This window comes from Zootoca vivipara, chromosome 13, assembly GCF_965207765.1.
Source record: "Zootoca vivipara chromosome 13, rZooViv2.hap1.1, whole genome shotgun sequence".
NCBI classification, from domain to species: domain Eukaryota; kingdom Metazoa; phylum Chordata; class Lepidosauria; order Squamata; family Lacertidae; genus Zootoca; species Zootoca vivipara.
Genome location: NC_142596.1, coordinates 8,598,564 through 8,618,037, shown reverse-complemented (window position 1 = coordinate 8,618,037; position 19,474 = coordinate 8,598,564). Strand labels below are relative to the sequence as shown.

Here is a 19,474-nt window from a genome sequence, read left to right as displayed (position 1 = left end):
TGGCTGTTAATGACTGCTGATGACTGCAATTGGTCCTGCGGGGGGAAAGCAAGGGCTGAGGTGCTAAAGAAAGCTTGATCATGCATAATGAGAAAAGACATTGGATTCTTAAGGGTCTGACTCTTCTGTTTCAAGTGTATCTGAAGAAGTGTGCATGCACACGAAAGCTCATACCAAAATAAAAACTTAGTTGGTCTTTAAGGTGCTACTGAAGGAATTTTTTATTTTGAATAAAAATTGTAATTGTATATTAGTCAAAATTGTGCATAATGAAACAGCATAAAAATGCATTATGTTAGGGAAGCTTGCTTGCAGAAATGTGCATTAGTCAAAACAGCAGGCAAAAATGCATCAAAAATTGACAGATTGAAATTGACAGATTCCCTTCCATCCCTATAACACCTCACCCTCTGCATTGAACCCTACTGGAGGCAACTACAAGTGCTTGTATTCTTCCCCCTGCACAGCTTTCAATGGAATAGTGAATGGCACATAGAGACGGGGCCACAAAAGGGAACCCGTCACCCTCCAGATGCTATTGAACTACAGCTCACAGCATCCCTGACCATTGTCCGTGCTGCTGGAGGATGATGGGGATTCGAGTCCAACAGTATCTGGGAGGGTCACAGGTCCCCCTTGTTCTAAAGCCTCAGGACCACGACATTGTGTTTGGATATTTAAAAAATCACCCCAGAAAACAGCAAGCAAACTTCAAATACTTCCAGCTAGTGGTCAACTCACCACTAAGACTTTGTAGGGGAGGGGAGGAGCACGCAAATTCAGAAATCAACACTGGGACATGGCAAAACTTGGGATTCAGAGGTCTGCAGACCATTTGATGTTGGTACTCGGTTTATGCTGCGTTTTGTGGAAGGGCACCAGCAAGACCTTGTTCCTAATGCATTTGTTGCATTCAGAAGCTCTGGGTTTTTTTCCTAAGCTCCTTCTAGGCCAAACATGATACTTTCAAGGTTCTTCCATTGTATCCATCATTGCATGGTTGGCCTGTGGGGGTTTTTGGGCCTGTTACACCCTGATGAAATTTTAGTAGCAACAGACAACCTCAGCAAAGAGTGTAAAATGATGAGAGTATTTGCCTGCCCATTGAACAAGCGGCCTCCCATTTTACCATTCATTTCGAATGTGATGCACCAACTACAGAGGTGCACGCAACCCTCTTGCATCAGACTGGCTGGCACATCCATGGGCATTGCAGTGCTCTTAGCATGGCAACAGGGCTGTGATGAGCTGCCTGCTATTGTGGGGAAGCCAAGGGCTTGCGGGGGGTGGGGGCGGGAGGAGCATTCAGTAAGAAAATGTATTTGACAGTCCCACCACACCACCAAGGAACCACAGCTGGCAACACACACACACACACACACACACACACACACACACACACACACACACACACACAGTTTGAGGGTGTCTTTTCCCATCAATACCTACTTTTATGACGACACGCTCAGCAATTGCACCAGCCCTGCCATATGTATGTTTCTGCCCCTGTTTTTAAAGGGCAGCAGAAACCAGACTTTACTGTGTACAATGATAATGAGCAATAAAACTCCCATAATTCCTCAACAAGGCTGGGAGAATCCTGTGTGCTCCTTTAGGTAGATTTTTGAGCATCCCTGATCAACAGAGGTCTCCTTGGCCCAAGACAAGTCCTTAAGGGATAAACCAAGCTGGTGGGCAAGATATCCCATGCTGCAACCTCATAGCTCCTGTACCAATCCATTTCATCTTCCCACTGTCCTCATTTTCTCCTCTCGGTTCTCCTACCTTCCTTCCAACATGCATCTGTGCGTACCTGGAGGGGGGGGGGAAATGGTCTCTCCATCTCTTGCACCTTGTTTTCCACCGAGTCGTCCTGCTCCTCTTTTTTACCCAGGTTTTCCAAGATTCTTTCTGCTGTTACACGGATCCAGAGCAAAGAGTTAAGAGACAGCCAGGCGGTGCCAAAACTCACCAGAACAATAGTATTGTGGAATCTTCCTGCTCCCCTGGGCTTTCCCCAGTTCGAGTTTATACCAAAATTTGTTTTTGCAAAAAAAGAAAACCACAAAAAACACCTCTTGATATGTGCCTGTTATCTCCGAATGTTTGCCCCCCCAAATATAGCCAGCTGCTCCTGCTTTTAAGCGCTTTGCTGGGTTGGAACTAAGGTGTAATTCAAGCTTCGGTCTTCCATATAGATTCGGTGGAGGGGAGGGGAGGGGGATATTTTCTACTAAAACAGATAATACAGCTATATAGATGTGTGTGTGTACAGATGTGTGTATGCTGCAAACACATATGCATCCATACCTGCGCATACATACATATATATTCTAGTTTTAAAATATATGCCAATACTGACCTTCCTTGAAGGGGCCATAGGCAGCTAAAGTTAGTTGTTGCAATTAAGTGCAGGTGGAAAGCAATGCAGCAAATGCAACATGTCTAAACTTAGGCATGTGGAGTGTAGCAGGTTGGAGCATCAGGAGTCAGACCAGGGAGACCTGGGTTCCAATCCTCCCCCCCTCCCCTTAGCATCAAAGCTCACTGGCTAACTCTAGGCCAGTCAATCTGTTTCCATCTAACGGACCTCACAGGGTTGTTGTGAGGACAAAAGAAGGGAAGCCTGCCTGCTTCCCCAAGACATCTGGAGCTAAGCGAGGGGCATGTAAAAAGGCAACAATACAATTGGCCCCATTGCTTCCATGGCACACACCTTCCTTTTCAAAATGCTTAAGCAGGAGTAGTGTTGCTGCACTCCAAGTCTCATCAACCCCAGCTAGCCTGGCCAAAGGAGCCACAATCCAGCCACATCTGCAGACCACCGTGTTGCCTACACGGCGCAGAGGAGTATGTGCCCCATCTCATGCCCCCAAAGGAGAAAATGAAGGTACCTGCAACCAAAATGGAGAGATCAGCTTTGAAGATTTTTCTCTCTGCCCCCCCCCAAAAAAAACTGGTAATCAAGATATTTTGATAGAACTCAACAGCTTCTCTCCAAGGGGTGAAGGTGAATAGTTTGCGGGTGGTCAGTACAATGAGGAATTATGTGCTGCGCAATACCACATCTTTGAGCACATCCTGGAAACTGGGATGGTAACGACTGCATTCGGAGTAACACTCCCCCGCCCCCGCCGCCACCCCCCCTGTTCCTCCCTTCCCCCGGCACCTGCTTTCCCAACTGCCTCTCTTGGAATTGAGAAAAAGTCCCCCATTGTAGACAGGTGCTTTGGCTTGGTTGGACGATAAATGATGTTCAGGTTTCTGAATTCTGCTGGAGCGGGTACCAAATCACTAACCACAACTGAAGACCCCCATTAGGTTTGACCCAGTAGCTAAAAAGTTCGGGGGGTTGTGTTTTTGGGGGGTGGGGGTGGGGAATTGCTGTAGGGTTGGGGTTTGAAATATAAAAACAGACATAATAAAACAAAACCTTAGTAAAACATGCCATCTTCAGTTTCTTTATCTGCTTTCTTGGCCAGGTTCCCAGTCTCTGAAGGACAATATCAAGATGCGGTGGAAGCCAGGCCATTAGGGCAAATTGGGCACAATTTTTTTCCAGAGAGAGGCCCATCTCTGCCCTCACCAACACTCTTGATATAATGCCACCTTCCTCGCCCTCCAAAGTGCCCTTTACACATTGCCCCACGACGTTGTTGCAACATGTTAAACAGCACAGTGTCTCGGGGCTCCTCCAGACCAGTTTATTGAGAATTCGTCCTGCTTTGCTTGCACAAAGCATATCTGGAACATAGGTTATATCTGCTCCTAATGGCATGTTCATGCTGGTTTGTTTTTATGACAATTTATGCATTCTATCGCTCCCCCCCCCTCCCCCCGGTTTCTTCCCATTCACTGTGTGCATCATTCATTCACTGCAGCGAGCAAATCAGGATGAGTCGTCATTACGACAGAACCTCCCCACAAACCAATCAGAACGAATGCTCAGTTAGGACCAGACTTGGTCTAACCTCTGCATAAGCTTTGTGCAAGCAAAACAGGATGAATGCCCAGTGAATAGGTCTGTCCGGAGGAGCCTGTTGTAAGGACAGTGATCATTTAGAACAAGCAGCTAAATGGAGCAACAGCCGCGGGTGCTGTGACCCCTGTGCTTCCCTTTTATATACGGCAATTCAGCTTTACGAATAAGTGTGGCTGAGTGTGCCTCTTAAATTTCTGTACTTCTGGGCTTGCGCACAGGCATGTGGTATGCAAGCCTTTTAAAACACAGCAAAAGATTCGTAGCATAGCAGAGTTTCTCATCTGGGCACTTCTCACGCATACCATCATTAATGAAAATTATATGGGAGACAAGAGAGATCCTGGGCTCCTCTTCTGGCACCGAGAGTTGATATTTTAAATGTTTTCTTGTTCTTTTGTGATAAGGCCTGAAATCTGCGCAAACGTTTGTTCCTTTGGTATTATTGCTGTTATTGTTTCCATTTAGAGGCCGCTTTGTTATAAAAAAATAAATAAATCTCAAAGTGGCTTAAGTGCAATAAAACCACATCAAATGATTCATATAACAAAACACATAAAATATCAGTATTCCTAAACGTAATATAAAATTGTAGAGCACTGCTAAGATTCCAGACAACATACACACAACCATCCAGCCACACTAGCCATCCATTTCACACAACCACTACAACCATTCGGTGCCTCAAGCATTAAAACCAGGAAGCAAGCGTAAATAAACCACTCGCACTCAAAAATATTGCAACTCAAGTGCAAGAAATAAGATACGTGGTATAAGTCAGGAGTCAGGGAGGCTTCTACAGCCTGGGGGCCGCATTCCCCCCCCCCCCGCCGGCAACCTGAAGGCTGAAGCTGGGCTGGGCAGGGCCAGAGGCAAAAAGCGAGCGGAGCAATAAATGTACATTTTTACCTTTGTTTCTACCTGCACAAGCCTATCTATCTCTATCCTCCATCCAGGCAAGCAAGAGGCATCATCAGAGTTGAAGGACACATTTTAGTCAGGCAGAGAAACACCCAAGGAGCAGGGAGCTGTGGAGGGTGTGTATGGCATGGGAAAGGTCTTGAGAGACTTTATTTGCCCACCTCAACCTGGGCCAGAGATTCCCCATAGCAGTAAATGAAGCCTGGATTTTAGGAGTACATAAATGAGTTAATGATGTCAGCAATGGAGGGAAGGCCCTCCTCCTCTCTCAGGCACACACTCGCATACAAAGCCGGCAGGGATCCCCTCTCCCTCCCCACCCCTTGTGCTCTCCAGCTCCATGGAAACACCAGGCAGGCAGAACACAACGTTGAGCGGGCAGGCAGCTGCTGCAGGCTGGCCACTGCTGCGCTCTGGGAACCCCTGAAGCAAGGAAGTGCCCTCTCCTTCACCCTCCCTCCCTGCTGCGTCCTTTATGGGTGGGTGGGTGGAAGAGGCAAGGGATGCATTTAAAGCATCCAGGCTGGGCAGGGCAGGATTCCTCCCCTCCCCATGCACGGCCCTCTGGCATCTGCAGCAAACCAGGAAGGAAGGTGGCCTGTGCTTTTCCGTCTCCTGAGCCCCCGTCAAGCGCAGGCTGTGTAAGCAAGAGGTTCTTGGCACAAAAGGCAGTTGTGCCTGGGAAAGAATAATTTGGGCGACCCTGGAAAGCTAGTTGAACAGCACGGGCAGTACTAGGCTGATGGGCTGGCTATTTATGTACTTATTACTATTACCACCACTACTGATGGTGAGGGAGGGAGAAGGCACCCAGCAGTCAGGAACACGGGCACCTGCCTTACCAGAGTCAGACCCTTGGGCCCATCTAGCTCAGTGTGGTGGCTCTGCAAGGTTTCGGACAAGAGGCCCCCCTCAGCCCAACCACGAGATGCCAAAGTTTGAACCCAGATCTTTTGCATGCAAGCAGGTGAGCCATGGCCCTTTCCCTTGCGTCTGTGTACAAAAGACTAGATGCAGCAGAGACACACACAAGAGATGGCTGTATATGCTAGGGCTGTGCACATCCGCCTTGTGGCTCTGATGTGGGGCTTCCAATCAGGCCAATTTGCCCTGGGCCAACCTGGGGGTCACCCGCAGCACCTCGGATCCTGTCCCAAAATTAGGACATAAGAAGAGCCCTTCTGGATCAGGCCAATGGACCATCTAGTTTAGCGTCCTGTTCTCAGTGGCCAACCTGTGGGAAATCCTCAAGTAGGGTTTGGGGGGGGGGTAGGATTTCTGTTCTTTAATTAGGGTGAACCAAGACCCAATTGAGGGACCCAGGTGGCGCTGTGGGTTAAACCACGGAGTCTAGGGCTTGCTGATCAGAAGGTCGGCGGTTCGAATCCCTGCGACGGGGTGAGCTCCCGTTGCTCGGTCCCAGCTCCTGCCCACCTAGCAGTTTGAAAGCACATCAAAGTGCAAGTAGATAAATAGGGACCGCTCCGGCGGGAAGGTAAACAGTGTTTCCATGCGCTGCTCTGGTTCGCCAGAAGCAGCTTTGTCATGCTGGCCACATGACCCGGAAGCTGTCTGCGGACAAACGCCAGCTCCCTCGGCCTATAGAGCGAGTTGAGCGCCGCAACCCCAGTCGGACATGACTGGACATGATGGCCAGGGGCCCCTTTACCTTTACAAACCCCAATTAAACACACTCCCAGGAAGTAGGGAGGGTAAGAGAGACATTGTACCACCCACAAGGGGACAGATCATGCAGGGAGTTCTTTTTCAAGCAACTTCCTTGTGTGGAAGCCTCGAGAAAGCACCCTGCAACCCAAAAGACTGATGCCTCTGCTCAATGGCTGATGAGTGCTGAGGAGCAAGCCTGTTGGGTGGGGGCATCAGGCAGGAAGGAGAGCCAGGAATGGTCAGGCTCCCGCTACCTACTCTCGGGAAGATGGGTTTTCCTCTCTGATGGCTGCTCCACAACAGTTCCAGATTGCTCTGGGTTGTCCAACCCAACCCAACCCAACCCAACCCAACCCAACCCAACCCAACCTGTCTGTCTGTCTCAGCCCACATCAACTGACACCTCAGTCCCTCTGAATAGGCCTGATTTGTCTTTTTCCAATTTGAATCCATGCCCAGTTCTCATATTCATACAGCCCCATCCATAGCATGGCACTTTACAAAGAGTGAGGCAGTTCACAATCTAGAAAAAGATGTGAGGAAGAAACACAGAGGTAGCAGATGCAGGGAAATACGTGATTAATGCAAAAGCATGGATTCTGACCTAGCTGCAACATGGAGTGCCTGGCGTGCTCTGGTCCATGGGGTCATGAAGAGTCGGACACGACTAAACAAACAAACAATGTTTTGCAGAGGGAAGAAAATGCCCCCCACCCCCAGTGCTATTCTGCAGGGGGGGGGGCAGGTGTCTGTTCTCAGTAGGTACATTTTGCTCCCCTGTTGGCAACCCCCCTCCCCTTTGCTACTTGAATAGTCCAATCATAAGACAGACGAATTTGGCAAATGATTTCTTTCGCAAATTCCTGTTACAACCACAAGAGGGCACTGCCTTTCCAAGCAAAATCAATCTAGAAGCCGATTTCCAGAGGGGGAGTCCAGGTGATTGCTTTCTGCTGCGCTTTCAAGCATCTTTACAATGTGGCCTTGAACTGGCTGAGATACGACTAAGCGACAAAGTGGACCAGAGATTCCACTTCCTGTCTTGCATTTCTTCTCTCTCCCCACTCCAGCCGATTCCTGGCATCAAGGGCCATTATCCTTAATAGTGATAAGAGATTATTATTATTTTGCTACTGTAAGTACAAGGAAAATGGGATCCCAGGATGACTTAAAAATACCAGTTGCCGTGACAACGCAGCAGTGGATGATAAGGAGACCTCATTTGTGGCTTAATGGCTGGGAGAGAATAGCTAATGAAACACCAGCCTGACAAGAAAATTAGCAGGTGAGCAAAAGCCTTGTCCAACCTGTCTCTCAGTCTTCATTGAGGTGATCATTATGGTCTGGTATTATTATTATTATTATTTTATTCTTCCCCTCTGCATTTCGACCGCTGTGTACGGCCACTGAGAAATGAAGCAACAGGAATTCTGCAGTGGCAGAAAAGGTGGTAGCACTTTAGGTTGCAAGTGGGGTGATTTTTTAAAGAAAGGGATCCATGGACTGGTTAGACGCAGTGGTGGTGGGAGGAACCAGCTGGGGAACCTCCAGCAGAAGGTTCAGAACCCGGGAAGTGGTGGTAGGAGGACAATAAATGGTCAGAGGGAAGAGAGGGAAAAGACTGGGGAAAGGTGGTGCTGGAAGCTAAAGGGCTCAGGGGGTTGGGAGAGCCCGTAGCAGAGCAGAAATGGGAGAGGACGAAGGCCAAGAGGCAGAGATGAGTCTGGCTGGTGAAGAGGCACAGGTGTCTCTCCCTCCTCCTTCCTGCTGCAATAAGCTTCCCTCTCCTTAGGTCTCCCAGAACCAGGAGAGCCATGAAGAGGGCAGAGAAGTTAGCTTCATGCAGGCACAGTCTCAGATTACTTGGAGAAAACCCTGGAGAGGAGGGGACTAGGGCAGCTGTGGGGAGCAGTCTCATCAACTGCTTCATGGGGGCAAGACCCGCTGGAGATGAGCTGCTGTGCTCATTAGGCCTCCTGTGCAGGTCCTGTTTTCTGCTAACAAAGTTAACTTCAACTTGCTTGGTGTGATTTACTGCTGGCTTACTGCTGTCACCTGTGTTTCAGAAACAAGAAAGGAACCACACAGTACAGATAAAGGTTCCAGTCCAGGGATGGGAAATCTTTTTCATGCCTTTAGGGGCACAGGCATTGGTGGTGGGACAATGATGGGTGGTCAGAGAGAGAAGAGGGAGCAGACTGCAGGGAAGAAGTGTCAGATTCTGAAGAGGTAACAAGAGGCTGTGGCAGAGAGCAGTCCAGGTAGAAGCAGAAGGGAGTCAAGAGGAAAAGTGGAGGCAGGCTGCTGAAGAAGCCAGGGAAGGTCTCCCCATCCTGCTGTGACCAGCTCCCCTCCATCCTTGGTCTCCCAGAACCCACGGAGGTATGAAGAGGACGGAGCAAAGAGAGACAAGCATGACTGGCTATCTTTGTAGTTACTCCATTTTTAAATTGAATTTTGCAGCTTTTTCCAGCTCTTTAGTTGAATGCTATTGCTAAATTTGTTGAATTATTGTGAGCCACCTTGTACTCTTGGTTACAAAGAGGCCAGATATAAACACTTTAAATAAATAGACAAACATATAAATTACCGTAACTCCCATTTTCCAGCTGAATGAACACACAAAGCCCTTTCTAACAATTGTTTCAAACAATTCAGGGAAACAGTGTTGAGCTTTGTGTCTAACAGCTGTGTCCCAGAGTGTGGTCTGCACCTGAGGCCACCATATTGCTGAAGCTAAGCAGGTTTGTCTGGGTCAATGCATGGATGGGTTCCCTCCTGAGAACGAAATGTATACCACCCTGTGGTTTCATGAAGGAAGAAGGGATATGAATGTAATGGGTGACCACCCTGGGACTTGACTAACATTAGTGTCTTCATTTCTGGACCAGAATTCCAACAGGTTGTGTTCCTACCGTACCTACCACCTCTTAAAATAATTATAAATGGTTCAGTTAACTGTAATTTAAATAAATTATTCTCAAACACCACACCCTTCTTCCAGAATGTAACTGGGGCTTCAGTGTTCTGAAATACTCCTTGAGGGACACTGCTAAAATGCGAAGGGCAAAGGTTTGTTAAAAAACAAACAAAACTCTAGACAAAGGCAGAACTCGATTAGATTAAAAAAGTGTATTGGATATCCAATACCAAATAATAAACATGACAGTATTAAAAATTTATAGAGTATACAGCAAATACTACAGGAAAAAAATGTACAGAAAGGTAGAAGTTTACAGCAGTCCTCAGAACTCTCCTACATCAGAACTGTAAAACAATATACAGAGGTTTTCCCACCCCCTTCTCCATACTCAGCTGGAGGAAGCTGCTGTAGAGCAGCTTAGCTATGACACTACAAGATACACAATGTTCCAAATTTAAAATCACAAGATATGTAAAAAACAGTGTTAAAATGTGAAAAAGTGCAATACATATTGTACACTGACTTGAATGTTTCCTTTTTTTTTGTTTTAACCTTAAAAAACCAACTTTGAACAGTTGTTTTATTATTAAAAATATCCCCCACCCCATTCCCAGATTCATGGCAATATTGACATTCATGGTGTTCGACGTAAAGTAGCAATATATTCACAAAAATCCACCAGTGGGGGAAAATACTGAGTACACATGATGGAATTTCTTTGGGTATAGACATGAAAGAGAAATGTACACATCTGAGGAGCAGAATGCGTGCACTAACTGAATTCAGTGGACGCAATGAGGACCCTACGCAAAGGATTTCCTGTTCTTCACAAGAACTTTGCATGTACAAAGGAAAACAGCCACATGGAACATTCCCTTTCGCAGGAATGGGAAGCCCCTTTTGACGATAGGTGCCCACCCTGATTATACAGGGCTCTGGATCATACCAAACAGCCCAGATCCAGAGAAGTGCATTTCAACACCTGTGGGGGCTTTTAATGTACTATTAAAAATTCTCCTCTCCCTCACTGGAAGCTCTTTCTGATTTATGAGGCGTGTGTGTGTGTGTGTGTGTGTGTGTGTGTGTGTGTGTGTGTGTGTGTGGCACCTTCCTTCTGCATACCAAAGTATTAAGGAAAATAAAAACCTCCACCACACATAGAGAGAACAGATAATTGGATCCAGGCCAGTGTCTGAATCCTTCTCTCTCCCCAACCCAAACCTCATCTAATTTTACTCAATGCCTATTTTGCAGGTGTGCCAGTTTGCTCTTATGATGGAATTTTTGCTGACTGCCCTAACCCAAAATAAGCATCCTATTAACCTATGAGAATAAACAGGGGGGGGGGAGGAATCTACACTACATACTAAGACTGTGAATGTCTCTGGGGCATTAGGATGTTTACTGTTGGAAGACAGAACACTGAGCTAGGTGAACATGGCACTTAATTATCTCATTGTAAATTCAATACAGTATTTAAAAAATAAATGGCTTTTCTTATGCATATGTTATAGCTGCTAATCAGAATGAATTAATACATTTCTTCAGTGCTCATCATCAGAAACCACTAGTCTGTCGGCATCCCTATTTTTCATAATTGCTTCCAAGAAATCTTCAAGATGAATTTGCTGATGCAAAGTCAGAAGCAAATACAAGTCTGGAACTCTGTGAAGGGAAAGCAGCTTGAAGGGAAAGAAAGGGAAGGGCTGGGAAGGGTTAAGCATCCCTCCTTTCCCCAACCTCTTCATCCCTGTAAGTAATTCTCTCCTGATACTGGTTCTAAGTAGAGAGCAGTGGCTGGGTGTTTTCAAACTTGAGTTAGCCAGTAATAAAACCATTCTAGCCTTATTCACACAGAAATTTAAAGGATCCAGTGAAGTCTGCCTCAGATCAGAGCACTGCAAACTCCAAGGGTTATGAGCGATTTCCTCCAACCGCACTGCTAATACTGACCCTAAAATAACACTGCTTTACACAGAACAAATTTGCTAAAGAAAACTACCTATTTCGACCTTTTGCTTCTTTCCCACCTTCCAATCCTTTTGAGTGTACACCTGAATTCCAAAAGCAGCAGGATTTTTATTTTTATTTTTTTACAAAATCAGTCTCTTTTATTATGTTAAGTCACCACCCAATAGAGAGGATGGTGGTATGTCAAACTGGGCAGCAAATAGTAGAAAGGAAATAACATTTCCTTTTAGCTTCCCTTTTTCCCCCAAGCGGCACCTGAGTCACAAACATTGTACGCCTAGGTTTTTGTTTCCATTTAGAATAAATAAGCCTGCAAAAGACGTTTTGCTAATTGTGGTTTAACACTGAAGGTACTTTTGAAGACCTATGGGGCGGTGTACAACTACAGGGAAAAGTGGCTCCCCACACTATTTACTACTAACCTCTGTACATTAAAAGATCTGGAATAAAACTCAAGATGCAATGTAAATGTTAAAGAGGTTATCTTTCAAATAAAACATCAAAACAGAAATTTCTCCTGCGAAGACACACTGTGGTATCTGATGCTAAACAATCCTACATTTCTCAATGAAGCTTCCCGCCCCCATCAATTTAATAGCCAGACACACTTAATGACTAGCTCACAAAGCAAATGACAGGTTGTTGTTGTTGTTGTTTTTAAAAAATCTGTTTCGCGACTTAGAGCCTGTCCGCACAATAGGTTGTCTTGTTCGCATGAGTAATGCCAAGTGTCTCCTGGTATGTGCTTACACAGGCAGAGGTAATGTGCAAACTGATAATCACAGACGCAGTCAGGGGCCATTCCCGTGATAACTGCAGCACTTTTCCCGATCACTGTGATGAGGGAATTGTTGCAATTACTACTCAGAATCACCCGCTTTGCACATTACATTTGCTCATCTGGGCATTCTCTAAGGGATGGTTGGGGCAACTCATATGGATCAAGCTGTATTGTACTGGACCCCATTCCTTGGAAACAGTTAAACTTCTTTCCACTCAGTGGCTTCCTTCCCAGTGCCTACCTCCACCCTATATTGAAAATGCAAACATAAAACAAACATAAAGTTTCTCAGTGTTAAGATTTCAATCCAAACAGGCAGCTAATCTCACAGTGATGAGAGAGAATCTAGTCAGGCTTTTAATAATTATAATATAAAAATAAAAAAGCTTACAAAGAGCGATGCAGCATCCCCCAAGGTCATGGATTAACTGCTGGAAGGTGATATAATTATACACACACTAAAAAATAAAAAAATAAAACATAAAACAAACCGAACATTCCACACTGGCAATGAATTCCCGTACACAATAGAACAAGCAATCAAACATCTGTCTAGGCTGTGGGAAACAACACAAATTTCTTTTTCTTCAGATTACACTTTTTTTAATAAAAAAGATACAATAAAATAAAAACACACAAATAAAATTGTACATAAATGTGAATGTCCAACACTGAAAATGCAGGGAAGGTCACAGCACCGAGACAAAACCTGACTCAAATTAATGCTAAGTCCACTTCTTTGTCTGTATACTGGATTTCATCACATCGGCACGTCTCCCTCACCCATTTCTTGCAACATCTTAGGAGGAAGTGGAATCCAACTTTCCAACAGGTTCATTTCAGGTAAAGAATAGAAAAGTCACTTGGTTTAACCAGCATTGGCACTGATTATGCAGCTGGTTGAATATCCCTCTTGTGCTGTCCCCTAGTCTTTGTACATTTCCTTGTGCTCCAAGATTAAGTCCCAAGACCTGTGAAACAGGATTTGGAGTCCTTTCTTGGGGAAGGTGGTCATGCTGTTGTGATGGCATTAAGGTCCTTCATTAGTCCTTCCAGGTGGGCCATCTCTTTGGTCAGCTCATCTGGTTCATAATTCTGCAGGAGATTTAACAGGGTTACTCGGCAAGATGAGCTGCATTGTTTTGGGTGGGGGAAGAATATGGTGCGGATATGGAACATGACAGCAAAGTCACATCTATTAGATGGATTGCGTTACTACAGAAATGGAAATGTCCCCATCCCGTTTTTCATGCGAGGAGAAAGATGTGGGGAGAAGCAGCACCAGAATCCAACATGTAGACAAACCCCAGGCAGTGAATTAATGAGAGAGAATGTGATTGGGGAGGCAGGTAAGAGGGAAAAGAGGAAAGAGGGAAAAGAGGAAAAAGAACAGGGAAAGAGGAAAAAGAAAAAGAATTCATCAACTTTTGCAACCCAATGCACTATTTATGAAGAAGTAATCTAGGCATGTTCCAGCTGCCACCCAAATCTTGCTGAAAAATCTTGATGAGTTTCTCAGAGTGCATATTAAAGGAATAGACAATTTGTTAAACTCCAAGGGAATACACAAAAAGCTGAACTTGGAGGATATAGTATCCTTATTCTTCCACAGACTTTAAAATACTAGACCCACCTATGTAAAAATGTTGAATCTGTCCTTGAGAAAATATTTACGCAAGAAAACAGAAGTACTGTAATGAAAAATGATCAATGAGCTTGCCTGTGTGTTCCAAGTCTTTTACAATAAGAAACTTATCCTGGCTTTTCAGAATGAAAGATAGTTTCTTTAAGCTGAGCAATGAAAGGTTATCTCTAACAAGAGCCAATTGTCTAAACTAAGGGTAGACAAATATCGTTCCCTGCTGATGCTGTTGGACTCCAATACCCATCAGCCCCAGCCAGTATGGTCAATGGAGAGGGATGATGGGAGTTAGAGACTAATAAGGACATCATGCTGGCTAACCCTGGGCTAACATTGGGTTCCTAGACATTATGAGATTTTTTTTTTTTTACTCCATCTATGCTTTAAATCAGGAGAAGCAAACACTTTGCCCTCCAGAAGTTGTTGGACTATATATCCCATCCCTGACCATTAGCTAGGCTAGGTGGGGCAGATGGGAACTGGACTACAACAACACTTGGAAGGTACCACGTTGGCTTTTCCTGTCTTAGATCATCCCCAAATTGGGGGTGTTTTGGCCTACAACTCCCATGATCCCTAGCTAAGAGGACCAGTGGTCAGGGATGATGGGAATTGTAGTCCAAAACATTTGGAGGGCAGAAATTTGGGGGTGCCTGTCTTAGATGAACTCAAATTTCCAAATCTGATATGGAATCTTTTTAATGAGACCCACTCATCACTAATAATCAAATTGCCTTAAAAAGAAGAAGAAAAGCCAAAAGTGTACCTCAGTCTACTGCAAAGCATGAATTTTTAGAAAGGGCTGGTGCTCAGTTGGATGGCTTCCAGCTGCACTGTTTCAAGTTGTAAAGAAATTACATGAAGAATGGGAGAATGTTCGTATGGAAATACAAAGCTGCCTTATAAAAAGATAAAACCATTGGTCTATCTAGTCAAGCTTTGCTAACTGACTGGCAGGGGCTTTCTAAGTTTTCCGTCAGAGAGCTCTTTCCCAGCTCTGCTACTTCAGATCTTTTTAACTGAACCTGGGGCCTTACACATTCAAAGTCCATGCATTATCATGGAGCTACGGCCCTACCACAATCATCACTCTTGAAGAGGAAAAGGTTTTCAGAGCAGAAATGCAGTTACTGATGGGCAGAGGCCTGGCGAATAGTAGCAATGTGAGCAGCTTATACATGTATTATTAGGTAATACACTATCATCAGGTTAGAATTGTCTTTTAAGAAGTTTGGTGATCATTACAGAAGGCCTTACACAAATGGCAAAGCAAAGCAAAGAAAGGTGGTGGGAGCTCTTCCATGAAGGTCTGAAAAACTATTGCACTGTAATAGTCTTTTAGTTCTCAAAAATATGTTTAATTCGAATTCTAATTTTACTCTCATTCACTACCAAGGTTTTGTATGTGATGGAGGTTAGGCTACCTTCTAAGCAGGTTACTTACACTTTCTGAGTCTTCGAGCATCCTTGTTGTTTCCTGGACTTCAGGGGCACTTGGGACCACGACTGGCATAGGAGGCCGAGTTCTCCCTAGGGTGCCAATTGATGCAGTCTTCACTGAATGAACTGGATGGCTAGAAGCTTAACACAAATATGACCAGGATTAGCCTTCTGCAATCAGGGTTGGAGGGATGAGTAAGACTTGTGAAGATCCATACTTTAAAGTGCTGATATGTCCCTAAATTGTCTTCCAGTCTTCTGATGAGATACCATTGACCTTCTCAATTATGCAATACTGCTACCCTGGATTTTAAAGGGCATTACTTGACTGCAATTAGCTACTAAGCATGCTATATCATGCCCAGGTAAAGAGTAATTTAGAAAGGCCTCACTCAAAGTTAGTTAGAAAGTAAGGGGTAGTTTCACTTAGGCAAAAATTTGTTCCCATAACTTATCTCCAAGTGGGATGAATCCTTGGGAGAATGAGTAAGGTGCTAAAAACATTTGAATTGGAATATACATTTTTCCTAGATGGGAGAAATGTTTTAGATTCTTGTGAAACAATGTGGAGTTGGATGCTGCTGGGTGAGAACCTGCTGTCATGGATTTTGCATACACAAACAGGTAGGAGGCAAGAGAGGAGTTGATGTTGTATGCCTGGTTTGTAGGATTTTTCCCCCCTTATAATATGGGGTTAATAAATATTTTGACTGCTGGCTGATAGGCTGTGGTGGACAGAGAAGTGATTAGTGCCTTGGGGTGAGAGCCTTTTGAGTGTGAGAGACAGGAGGGGAGCATGTAAACATGAAACATACGTCTGGCTTGAATGATAGCTGTTTTGTTTCTTGCCTCAGGTTAACTGGTGTTCCAAATATATATTATGTCTGATTGATTGGTATTCTGTGTTCTCCCCCCCCCCTATTTTTTATTGTTTTGATTTATTTCTTTGATATTTATTTTGCATTTCGAAGTGTTGCTTTTTATTTGTAAGTGCTTTGTTATTGCTGTGAGCTACTTTGAGCTCAAGTCTGTGGTTGGCAAAACAGCATACAAATCTTAAATCAAATCAAAATCTGAAGATATCAAAGAAGCAGCTTAGCTCTGCTGCCCATCACTTTTCAGTTTGTCAGCTCCCTTAAACTGTGCATTACAGTCACGACTCAGCTTTCTACAGCAGTAATTCCTTCGCACTCACCTTGCTGGGATAATAAAGGTGTGCTTGGTAAGGCAGGGTCATAGGTTGCCCCAGTGGGTGGAACTGCTGGCACTGCAAAGCTCTTCAGAGGATGAGAAGGACGAACATGGGCAGTAGGGAGGCTTTGGCTCGTCTCCTCCTCCTGCGTACTGGGCAGATAAGATCCTGTGGCACTTTCTGGCTCCTGGTGGTCAGCACAGCATGTCTGAGATGAGGAAGCTGGCATGGTATCTGTGCTAGGTGTATTCCGAACAGATTCTGGGTTTGAAAAGAATATGAACATTCTCTTTTACTTTAACAAAACACTCCTGCTAGCACTAAACCAGAGTCTCTGAACATCCTTTCACCAGAGTTCTCTGGTGGAGTTACCTCACCAGTTAGATATAAATATTCTCTAAACAATTGAGACAATGAACAAGTCATCCAGAGGCACACCTAGCCATTAAGCTGGTACTTAGGTAACTCCACAGTCTGCTAGTAGGTTCTTCTGCTTTTTAAAGATATCTTCTTTTGAAAAAGAGCAGCCACCCCCCCCCCCCGGAATGGTCTTAAAGGTAAAGGTAAAGGGGCCACTGATCATTAGGTCCAGTCGTGACCGACTCTGGGGTTGCGCGCTCATCTCGCATTATTGGCCGAGGGAGCCGGCGTACAGCTTCCAGGTCATGTGGCCAGCATGACAAAGCCGCTTCTGGCAAACCAGAGCAGCACACGGAAACGCCGTTTACCTTCCCCTATTTATCCACTTGCACTTTGACGTGCTTTCGAACTGCTAGGTTGGCAGGAGCTGGGACCGAGCAACGGGAGCTCATCCCGTCGCAGGGATTCGAACCGCCGACCTTCTGATCAGCAAGCCCTAGGCTCAGTGGTTTAACCCACAGTGCCACCTGTGTCCCACAGGTCTTACTGCCATACAAATAACCAGTGAATTAAAACACAAACTGATTTACTTGGATATCTAAAATTCCCTTAAATTTGCTTTGTACTCATCTATCTTTCAGCTAGAGCATGATTGTCTTAACTGGATGGTTGATAAGTAGTAGTATCTTATTTACATTTTTTACAAGGTACAGTACTTCAATTCTGCCAATTTTCCTATTGCTTGTATGTTTAATGAACATAATGGGTGCTCCAATGTAAGTTTGCTTTAGCCCACTATTTCAAAAGAAGAAGAAAAACCATTAGTACTCTAATTAAACAAGGGGATTATTCTTGCCACAAAGCTACTATGCATTTTTATCTGTTCACAGGCTTTATAAAGAGACAGTGAATCATGCAAATCTAAATTATCAACCACAGAAACTAGATCACCATCATGAAACCATGGATCAAATAAATTATGTAAATTTAGAATATGGCAGTCACTAGAAAAATCTAATCTTGCTGAAGATCTGCAAATGCCATATAAGAGTGGTAATCTTGTTTCTTTTTTGCTATATTACAGCCGGGCACACAGGCTCATCCATGCCTTACCCTTGCACACAAGGCTTTTATTGCAACAGCATTCATTTGACTTAAATGCTGTGTATAATAATTTTAGCAAGATAAAGGTCTCAGAAACAGGGTGGGTATCTTATATGAGCTTGCCATAATATGCTTGAAAACTTAGCCACTGGCAAAAGAAGCATTCTGGTAATATAAAAAAATTCCTTCAGTAGCACCTTAAAGACCAACTAAGTTTTGATTTTGGTATGAGCTTTCGTGTGCATGCACACTTCTTCAGGTATCTGAAGAAGTGTGCATGCACACGAAAGCTCATACCAAAATCAAAACTTAGTTGGTCTTTAAGGTGCTACTGAAGGAATTTTTTTATTTTACTTCGACCCAGACCAACACGGCTACCTACCTGTAACCAGAACATTCTGGTAATAGTAATAGTAGAACCATATTTACAATTCAGAACAATAAGCAACCTACACTCCCAGAATTTATTTTACTTTAAGAATTATAATACCCTGTCACTCTAACTGCATGTTCTCAGGTTATTTCCCAAAGCACTAATAACAGCCAGCATTGCATACACATAATAAGGTGCCTCAAGCTTTTAGGAGCTGGCTGAACCCCTCGAGAAGCAGCTATCAAAATAAAATATACATACTTCAGGAATGCAAACCAAGCCTACTTCTGTACTATCCTGCTGTTTAAACACAACTTACCAGTACCATAATAATGTTCAAACTGTGCTTGATTAAATGCCATCCACAGATTATACAGGGAGGACAGGCAGGCCTTTGGAATATGTGAATTATAAAACAACTTTAAAAGGAGTAGTATTATTTTTCCTTTTGTAATCCAGATGCAAAGTTAGGATGGGATGATTCCAAATATGATAGGGGAATTGTTCATTCTTAAATTTATTCCTGGGCATAAGAGCAGCAGCCAATTTCCTTCTTACTTGCAGGGTCTCTTAACCAACACTGAACCAACAACCCTAGCCCCAGAGCTAAAAATGCTAAAGCTGCTATACAATTAAACATTTAGTCATGATTAATGGTGTCATCATTTTTAAACAAAACAAAAAAAATCAAACACACGCAGGTTCCACTATCCACACACTTGTTATGCAAAAATTCACTTATCTGAACAACCTGTGAGAATGATTTTCCTTAATGTTGCAATTTACAGTTTTCAAAAGAAAGCCCAACATTCTCCTTCTGTGTATCTACACTGCCATGATCCTGCCCCCCCCAGTTACCCTCCCCAGATCTTCTACCTCCAATTTACACTACTGATCTACTGCCTGCTCTTGGCAGCATAGGCAACCCTGTCCCATTTGCCCCTGGTTTTTGAACCAGTCCCCACTCCCTTTGTCTGGATCTGGCCAGTGAGTCAGTCAACCAGCAGTGACACTGCATGAGCCTGCGACAACAGCAGAATGAAGGCATGAAAGGGCCAAGCTTAATGACATGCCAGAGTCTCCTCTGGTGGTGCAGCTGCCGCCACCTTCTTCCTCCTCC

General features: G+C 44.4%; 1 protein-coding gene across 13 annotated transcripts in view; it reads right to left on the bottom strand.

Moving 5' to 3' along the window:
• Positions 1-9,681: 9,681 nt before the first annotated feature.
• The window catches only part of NEO1 (neogenin 1), a 121,663-nt gene continuing 111,870 nt past the window's right edge, over positions 9,682-19,474 (bottom strand). For 8 of the 13 annotated variants that reach the window (XM_088657044.1, XM_060282962.2, XM_088657045.1 and 5 more), the window contains 3 exons: positions 16,521-16,778; positions 15,330-15,466; positions 9,682-13,338 (listed from right to left, as the gene is read on the bottom strand). In XM_088657044.1, coding sequence (XP_088513170.1) covers positions 13,255-13,338; positions 15,330-15,466; positions 16,521-16,778 — 479 coding nt within the window. In that variant the 3' untranslated portion in view covers positions 9,682-13,254. The remainder of the gene's footprint in view (positions 13,339-15,329; positions 15,467-16,520; positions 16,779-19,474) is intronic. The other 5 variants (XM_088657048.1, XM_088657046.1, XM_060282964.2 and 2 more) reach the window with 1 other exon arrangement.